The following is a 9,275-nucleotide window of genomic DNA, read 5'->3' on the forward strand; positions in this document are numbered from 1 at the left end:
CCATGTCTCATTGTCTCAATGTCATGTTGTCCATATTGTGTTATATTTGTAGAATGTCAATGACGCCACACATTCATTTAGTCATTATTTGGTGACAGTTGGTAAATATTATGTAAACTATTAAATTAATGATTCAGTTTTCATATACAAAATATCTGTCTTCATATTGGGTCTACCATGTTTAAGTATCAAAGTGAAGGGCATATGGAGAGCAATGGACAAACACAATGAAGTCACACCAAAACATCGGGATAACTAAGAAAGCCAGTAACTTTACTGAATTCTCTGCAAAATACAAATACCTTTCCCCAGCAGAATAAATTTTTATTTCAGGTTCCATGCTTTTTCACTACATACAGCTGAATCAAGTCCGGTGAGATACAGAGATGTGGTTTTAATTGAATAACATCGTATCTTCAAGTTGCGACAAAGGCCAGCTTATGCCGCTGAAAGCCTCTCTTGCGTTCCAAACACTAACTTCAGACAGCCACAATTTTCAGATTTATACAAGCTACATTAGATACTAGAGACTGGTAAGTATTTTTAGCTACACACACACACACACACACACACACACACACACACACACACACACACACACACACACACACACACACACACACACACACACACACACACACACACACACACACACACACACATACACACACACACACACACACACACACATTTATATATATTTAATATATATATAATATATATATATATATATATATATATATATATATATATATATATATATACTAAACGGATAGAACTAAAATAAAGAAAACCGCAAACAATGTAAATCAATCAAAGAATCCCAAGTGAATAGTTGGGACCTTAAGCAAATACCACATGACTGTACAAGTGTATGGTTTTCCCTTTGCACTAGAAGTAGCTGATCAACAGGTTAGCTGAGGTACTGGGTGGGTCAGTTAGAGGTACCAGTATATATACGTTAATACAGAATAATGACATTACAACTGATCAATAGTTGAAGAAATACAACTGCTTTAAATCCACAACCAAAATAAAATATGAAATAAAATCAAGCATGCTCAAAGTCTTTGGTTACACAATATCAAGAAACACCACCTACACCTCAGAAAACACACTACAGGTAAAAAGGGAGATTTTGGTGTTGTGTTTTTTTGTAAAGTAATTCAACCAGCTAAATTAACAAAAATAGAGTTTGGAAAACATGCTTTTCCATGATACACACAATGAATATACTCCCAATTACACACATTTGTTATATGATTTGAAATGCAGTTCAACAGGAAATGTCTTCTGAAAATATGAAATTAGCCAATTCCATATGACACTATATAGTTAGCTATCACCATGTATTAAGAAGGACTTGCAATGTTACTCCAAACCTCTACCCGTTTAACATATAGGAACATTATGAAGTCTGACCGAATTGAAATGGAAATGGTACTCCAAACCTCTACCCGTTTAACATATAGGAACATTATGAAGTCTGACCGAATTGAAATGGAAATGGGAAACCAATTGTACATTTTGAGTAAATGCTTTTATTGTTTTTGTCAATGCTTGCAATAACCATAAATGAATGTGAAAATAAAAGTTGAATAATATTACAACACAGAAATGCCACTGGCTTTGGTTTCTCCACACATATGCTGCATGAAATATCATGTTCAAAAAAAAAAAAATATATTGTATTGGAAAAAAAAAACAACAGCATAGGGGCTCTGCCCCTGTTTCTGACTACACAGACTGCATACAGTAACAACATAGTGAACTGGCATGAAATATGCACACAGAAATACCATAACACTTGAGTGACAGCAGACAAGGGAGTGAGAGGCAGAGAGAGAGAGATGTGGCTAGTTTCATGTTTGTTTTTTAAAAAACAAGTTATATTTGTCTGAAATCAACTCTTTCTTTTCCTAAACCAGCATGAACATTAGGGGGAGAGGGGCTGGGTGGAACACTGAGCTGGCCATTGGACTGAGTGGGGTCAAATACAGCACAACACCTCGTGATTAGAGACCACAAAAATACTCAACAGCTCGATCATTTGACACAAATACAAACTATCAAATAAATATTTTAATCTGGACTTATGTGGTGTCCTGCACACAAGGTTGGGTCTCATTGTGATGCTTGGCAAATGATTTGTAGTGAAAACATTAAATAAAACCTTGAAAATATACAAAATAGGTGTGTCAAAGGCCCATCAAAGAGGATGTCGGCGGGTGTTGTAGAATCCTAACGATGAGGATCATGACATAACAAAGATGGGTCACCATGAGTGATATCAAACCTTCATTTGGGATGTCACATCCCACTGGGAAAAAACTGATTGAATCAAAGTTGTTTCCACGTCATTTCAACCCAAAGGAAATTTCATATTTTTTTCACCCTTTTGACCTAAATCCAATGACTTGGTGACATGTTTTGTTGATTTCACGTTGAATTCACATTAGTTGACAACTCAACCAAATCTAAATCAAAACTATAACTTGAACTCATGTCTGCGCCCAGTGGGATGTCATCTCCTGCCTGGGCATTAACCCCCTCTTTCAATCCCCACACAGTTTCCTCAAACTTGTTTGAAAGAGGTCTATCTTTATTCATTTACTCATAAACACAGACATGGTCAACTCTGTTTAGCTGCTTTTCAAGGTTAGACTAAATATGCCTCTGAACATCGCTGTCCCAGGCTCAAATAAAACAAAATAACAAACAACTGCACATAAGAAACTCCACTAAGAAAAAAACAAACATTATTATATATATTTATATATTAGAAAGCTATACACAAGCATGTTAATTTCACAGATTTTTTTTTAAAGAGTCTTAATTTTATCATTATTATATATAATTAGAAATACACGTTTAAAAACAAAACCTCTACAAAGAGAAAACAGTTCAGCAAAGCATGGGTTCTCAGTCTGTTCTCATGGCTTGGTTTGGACGCCCAGTCATTTCATTTCTTGTCGGACTATCCATCTCATTCATATTAACAAAGCTATCAAAAAACACATTCTGGCTTATAGAAACTACAAAAAGCCTCAAAAATGCTTTGCATTGTATTCCTTTCATATGAAAATATAAGCAAGTGTATCGTACAATTGTTTTTTTATACTGAATATCTAATACAAGACCCATGGTTTCTTGATTACACTAACATGGCTCTTGGGTAAAAGGATGTTCCTGTCTATAGGCTCCATATTTGAGGAGGAGCTCTCTGTTTAGCATGGGTTCTCTTCCTGGTTCCTCACATCTACCAATGGGCCTGCGGTAATACCTGTACAATCCTTCAAATGTTGCATATTAGCTTTCATTTTGTGTATGAATAATCTGTAATGTCTGGCAACTTTTGACCCCTCCCCTTTGCCATCTGACCCTCTATTTACATAAATACGTTGAACCTGCAACATGACATCATCTATTGTAACAAACAATTTGTAAGGGAGAACCGCGGAGAAAGGTAGCAATGAAATTGACGCTGTACACATGTATTGGTTGGCCAACTCAAGTGCTAGGCTGTTCACTTAGCAACATACACTCTGGATGTTTCCTCTACTAGTAACTGATTATCACTGAGAAAAGTTATAAGTACTTTTACAAAACAGAGTACCTGACTTTTTTTTGTTTATTTGTTGATATGCATATATGTGCACATAGACACACGTGTAAATTTATATGCATACATTTTTTTCCCACACACGGCACAAGTAATGCATAGTTCCCCACCAAAAATATCCCCTAACCCCATTCCAACCAACCTCCTCCACTGCTTCATAGAACTTCAATATGTATAGCACACATACTCTGCAAAAAGCAAAAAGAAACATTACAGTTAAATATAGAAAAAGGTTCCCCCCTTCCTCCAATGAGATAGAGAGAGAGATAAGAGAGAGAGAGAGAGAGAGAGATAGAGAGAGAGAGAGAGATAGAGAGAGCATGGGCTCTGGAGGTGAGTGACGCGTCGCGTGGTGATATTGAGAGTGAGGGTGTCGGGGCATCATGACGTCGCAGCGTGAGCGAGGCTTGAGCGACGGCCAGCACTGGATGTGGCAATCATGTGGCCCATCCCTCGGACAGGCGCACGCGTTTGACCGAGGGGCTCTCGCACCCGTCCAGGGCGGGCCGGGACATTCCCAGTGGAGAGTGGAACTCGTTTCTGTGATCGTCGCGGTCGCTGCCCTCGTGGGAGCTGCTGCAGCTACTCAGACTGTCGACAGGGGAGCGGCCTGAGTCCTGGCGAGACGAGGGGTTCTGTTGCTGCGGGACGCCGTAGCCCCCCGGTGTGCTGCTGGTGCGATCTCTAGGAGGAGAAACAGGTTCGGACTTGATGTGCAGGCTTTGAGCAGAAGGCAGGGAGAGATTTGAATTGTGACATAAGTGATTGCTATTGCAATTTCTGTTGGAAGGAAAGGAAAACAAACACAAGGGGTTAAAGAGTAAGGAATCATGATCATACAGTTTACACGCACACAACTTTACTCACATTTTTCCACATCCATATCTCATGTCTGGTCACAATATTTCAACATTTCAATTCTCAATATGTATCAGTATTTTCATGCTAGTTTCCCTAACAAAGTTCATTTCACGATCCATCCCTCCTCTCTTTGATCTGTCTGCTACCTGTGTAGAGAGCCTTGTAGAATAGATATTGTACATATTATTGTGTGTATCCCACTGTACTTACCCTAGCGGACTGAGGGCAGACTGCTGCTGCATGTTCTGGAGGTGTTGCTGTTGCCATCCGCTCATGGAGCCCAGGTGGAGGGAGCTACCACTGTTAAAGCCGGACAGGGAGGACAGGTCTGCACTGCTCAGCGAGTATTCTACACACACACACAGACAGAGAGAGAGAGAACAAGTCAAAACCAGTTCAGGCCAGTTCAAACCAGTTGGAAAAGCACATTAGTTTGGAATTATGGCTACTGAAGTGAGAAGTATAACAGTAATTTTCCTGCTGCGCAAATACAGGTGCCACTGATCACAGCGTTAGTAGGTGAGGGAGTGATGCAGTGAGGAATATAGGATGTGTGTGAACAGTACCACCTGCTGTTACGTTAGTGTAATGAAATGTGTGTTTACCATCTCATGATGAAACCATGTTTCAGGGCCATAGACTATTGATGCATGATTTTGCATAAAAAACTATATTTATTAGATCATGCTTATATTCACTATGATGTTTGTGAAGTCCTGTAAAACTGCCTATCATATAAAATTGATGAAAATCAAATCAATAATCAAATGTAAATGGTGAGGCGTGTGTGTGTATAGGTCACTTTCTAAACTCATTGAAACTCTGCAAGTAGTAACAAACACACACATAAACATGTTTGTGACAAAGACTGTGTGTGCATGCATGCATATACAGTATGTGTGTGTGTGTCTGTGTCTGTGTCTGTGTCTGTGTCTGTGTGTGTGTGTATGTATGTCTGTGTGTGTGTGTGTGTGTGTGTATGTGTGTGTGTCTATGTGTATAACAGGTGTAGAAGCAGTGGTACCTACCAGTACCGTATGAAGTGGACATGGCTGATGGGTAACCGCCCATTCCTTGCCCAGGTAGGGTGGGCGTTGCTACTGAAACCACAGGGGTGGCCAATGACTGTGCAGACTGGGAGTTGTTTATTCTCTGGTTCTATGAGACGGACAGAAACAGAGAGAGATGGAAAAACATGAGCGCCATCACAAATAAAGTCAGCACCAGAAAACAAGAGAATAAAAAATAGGCCTTGTTTTTTTTGCTCCGCAGATGCTAGAAGAATGAACAACATGCCAGCTTCTTGGAAATTAATCACTTGCATTGCGGCACAGCTGAACCCTGCCAACCCTATCATTTACCACCCCTTCTGAGTTCCTGCCGTCGCTATAGTAACCCTGCTGGTCTCCACAGCAACAGAAACAGCTGGGAAAGGCTCTTTATTGTGGCGGGGTGTGGCACAGAAATGATGGCGGTTTGATGCCATTTAAAATTGTTCCCATTGTTGCCTTTCATTCCCTGGTTCTGAGAGAGGGGAAACATGCATGCTAAGATGCCATGCCTCTGAATAAGACATGGAAGGAAGGGAAGGGTGGAGGAGATGACAGGGTGCAATGATTCACAAATACCACTAGGTGTCACCTGGGCCCTGGCTAAACATCTTCAACCCCTACATGTACTGTACAACACCTGCAGCGGATTGGTTGAGGTGGAAGTTGCCCCTATGTGGACATCTGGGTCATCTCACCCTGTATTTTAATGCTAACCTTCACCACCTGAAAATTTGATTTGATTTGATAATGACTGGTCTCACTTCTATCTAACTCAGGATGATGGATGACATCTGTGTTTGGTGTTATTATTATAATTTTTGTTTACTAATTTTTGAGTGACAGGCCCACTTACCAATAGCAGATCGACAAACTCAGACTGACTGGGAGGGCGATACATTCTGATTAGTTTCATTGGATGGAGGAAGCGGTCGGGTTTGGCTCTAAGGATGGAACTGCTCTAGGAGTGAAGCAACTAAACAGGAGCTCATTTGAAACGGAAATACTATACTACTAGTACTATTACTACTGTACTACACTAACAGTCTATCTTGTTAAAATCCTAACCTATGACAGCACATGTATGGGACAGTTACAGCCCCTGAAGGACAGTTACAGCCACTGAAGAACAGTTACACCCACCGGAGAACAGTTACACCCATTGAAGGACAGTTACACCCACTAAAGGACAGTTACACCCACTAAAGGACAGTTACACGCACTAAAGGACAGTTCCAGCCCCTGAAGGACAGTTACACCCACTAAAGGACAGTTACACCAACTAAAGGACAGCTACAGACACTGAAGGACAGTTACACCCACTAAAGGACAGCTACACCCACTGAAGGACAGTTACACCCACTAAAGGACAGTTACAGCCACTGAAGAACAGTTACACCCACTAAAGGACAGTTACACCCACTAAAGGACAGTTACACCCACTAAAGGACAGTTACAGCCACTGAAGAACAGTTACACCCACTGAAGGACAGTTACACCCACCGAAGGACAGTTACACCCACTAAAGGACAGTTACACCCACTAAAGGACAGTTACAGCCACTGAAGGACAGTTACAGCCACGAAAGGACAGCTACAAACACTGAAGGACAGTTACAGCCACTGAAGAACAGTTACACCCACTGAAGGACAGTTACACCCACTAACGGACAGTTACACCCACTAAAGGACAGTTACACCCACTAAAGGACAGTTACAGCCACTGAAGGACAGTTACAGCCACGAAAGGACAGCTACAGACACTGAAGGACAGTTACAGCCACTGAAGGACAGTTACAGCCACTGAAGACAAACACTCAAAAAGACGATAGAAACACGCAGAAATGATATCAACTGAGAGGACATAAGAAAAAGACAAAGGAAAAAAGAAGGATGGGATCAGGACTGAGACTGGGACTAGGACTGAGAGTGGGACTAGGACTGGGACTGGGACTAAGGGTGAAGTGATTGAGCGACTCACGATGGAGGGCATGTTGTTCTTGACTCCAGGGGGGACAAGTACCCGCAGGTCAGGCTTGCGGTTGCTGTTCATTCCCAGGTTCATGGTCGGGGGAGACTTGGCCTGCATGCTCTTGTTCATGCTGCCCGGAGAGACCAGTAGACCAGGCGAGTTACGGTGGTGGTTCCCGTAGCCATTGCCTTAAGAAGGGAGAGGGAGAGAAGAGACGGAGAGGGGATAGGGAGAGAAGAGACGGAGAGGAGGGGGAGAGAAGAGAGGGAGAGGGATAGGGAGAGAAGAGAGGGAGAGGGAGAGAAGAGACGGAGAGAAGAGAGGGAGAGAAGAGAGGGAGAGGGAGAGGGAGAGAAGAGACGGAGAGAAGAGAGGGAAAGAAGAGAGGGAGAGAAGAGACGGAGAGAAGAGAGGGAGAGAAGAGAGGGAGAGGGAGAGGGAGAGAAGAGACGGAAAGAAGAGAGGGAGAGAAGAGAGGGAGAGTGAGAGAAGAGACAGAGAGAAGAGAGGGAAAAAAGAGAGGGAGAGGGAGAGGGAGAGAAGAGACGGAGAGAAGAGAGGGAGAGAAGAGAGGGAGAGGGATAGGGAGAGAAGAGAGGGAGACGGAGAGAAGAGAGGGAAAGAAGAGAGGGAGAGGGAGAGGGAGAGGGAGAGGGAGAGGGAGAGGGAGAGGGAGAGGAGCCATTAATTATACTGTTCAAAATACCTCTATTAGTGTATCCTACATATTGTTCTCAGACCACAGTAGCATGTTGTACTAAGGAAACCATTACTTCTACAAATATTAAAATTATTCAACGAGAAGAGGGGCAGAGAAGCCACTGTCCTAGAGCCAGAGAGTGGTCACTTTCACCCAGTGATTCCAATAACTCACCCAGTGATTCCAATATCTCACACAGTGATTCCAATAACTCACCCAGTGATTCCAATAACTCACCCAGTGATTCCAATAACTCACCCAGTGATTCCAATAACTCACCCAGTGATTCCAATAACTCACATAGTGATTCCAATAACTCACCCAGTGATTCCAATATCTCACACAGTGATTCCAATAACTCACCCAGTGATTCCAATAACTCACCCAGTGATTCCAATAACTCACCCAGTGATTCCAATAACTCACCCAGTGATTCCAATAACTCACACAATTGTTTGATGTCTTAGAGGAATGTCTCTTTTACTGCTGTCACTATCATTTGCCCTGCATCTAGACAGTGAGAGTCAGTGAGATGTGTAAAAAGATTGAATTAGGGCCTTGGAGACCACAGTGGGACAGGGCCCATCATTTGCCCTGCATCTAGCCAGTGAGAGTCAGTGAGATGTGTAAAAATATTGAATTAGGGCCTTGGAGACCACAGTGGGACAGGGCCCATCATTTGTCCATCAGCTCTAAACACATGTTGCCTCTTCCAGACAAAGACCCTGCCCTGGGGTAGACACCCAATCCACATTCCTCTTCCAGACAAAGACCCTGCCCTGGGGTAGACACCCAATCCACATTCCTCTTCCAGACAAAGACCCTGCCCTGGGGTAGACACCCAATCCCCATTCCTCTTCCAGACAAAGACCCTGCCCTGGGGTAGACACCCAATCCACATTCCTCTTCCAGACAAAGACCCTGCCCTGGGGTAGACACCCAATCTACATTCATCTTCCAGACAAAGACCCTGCCCTGGGGTAGACACCCAATCCACATTCCTCTTCCAGACAAAGACCCTGCCCTGGGGTAGACACCCAATCCACATTCCTCTTCCAGACAAAGACCCTGC

General features: G+C 42.6%; 1 protein-coding gene across 5 annotated transcripts in view; it reads right to left on the reverse strand.

Moving 5' to 3' along the window:
- Window positions 1-1,518: 1,518 nt before the first annotated feature.
- Window positions 1,519-9,275, reverse strand: part of LOC135522007 (myocyte-specific enhancer factor 2C-like) — a 125,745-nt gene continuing 117,988 nt past the window's right edge. For 3 of the 5 annotated variants that reach the window (XM_064947994.1, XM_064948086.1, XM_064947914.1), the window contains 4 exons: window positions 7,513-7,691; window positions 5,512-5,641; window positions 4,694-4,832; window positions 1,519-4,402 (listed from right to left, as the gene is read on the reverse strand). In XM_064947994.1, the coding sequence (XP_064804066.1) occupies window positions 4,060-4,402; window positions 4,694-4,832; window positions 5,512-5,641; window positions 7,513-7,691 (791 nt within the window). In that variant the 3' untranslated portion in view covers window positions 1,519-4,059. The remainder of the gene's footprint in view (window positions 4,403-4,693; window positions 4,833-5,511; window positions 5,642-7,512; window positions 7,692-9,275) is intronic. The other 2 variants (XM_064948250.1, XM_064948167.1) reach the window with 1 other exon arrangement.

This window comes from Oncorhynchus masou, chromosome 1, assembly GCF_036934945.1.
Source record: "Oncorhynchus masou masou isolate Uvic2021 chromosome 1, UVic_Omas_1.1, whole genome shotgun sequence".
Lineage (NCBI taxonomy): Eukaryota > Metazoa > Chordata > Actinopteri > Salmoniformes > Salmonidae > Oncorhynchus > Oncorhynchus masou.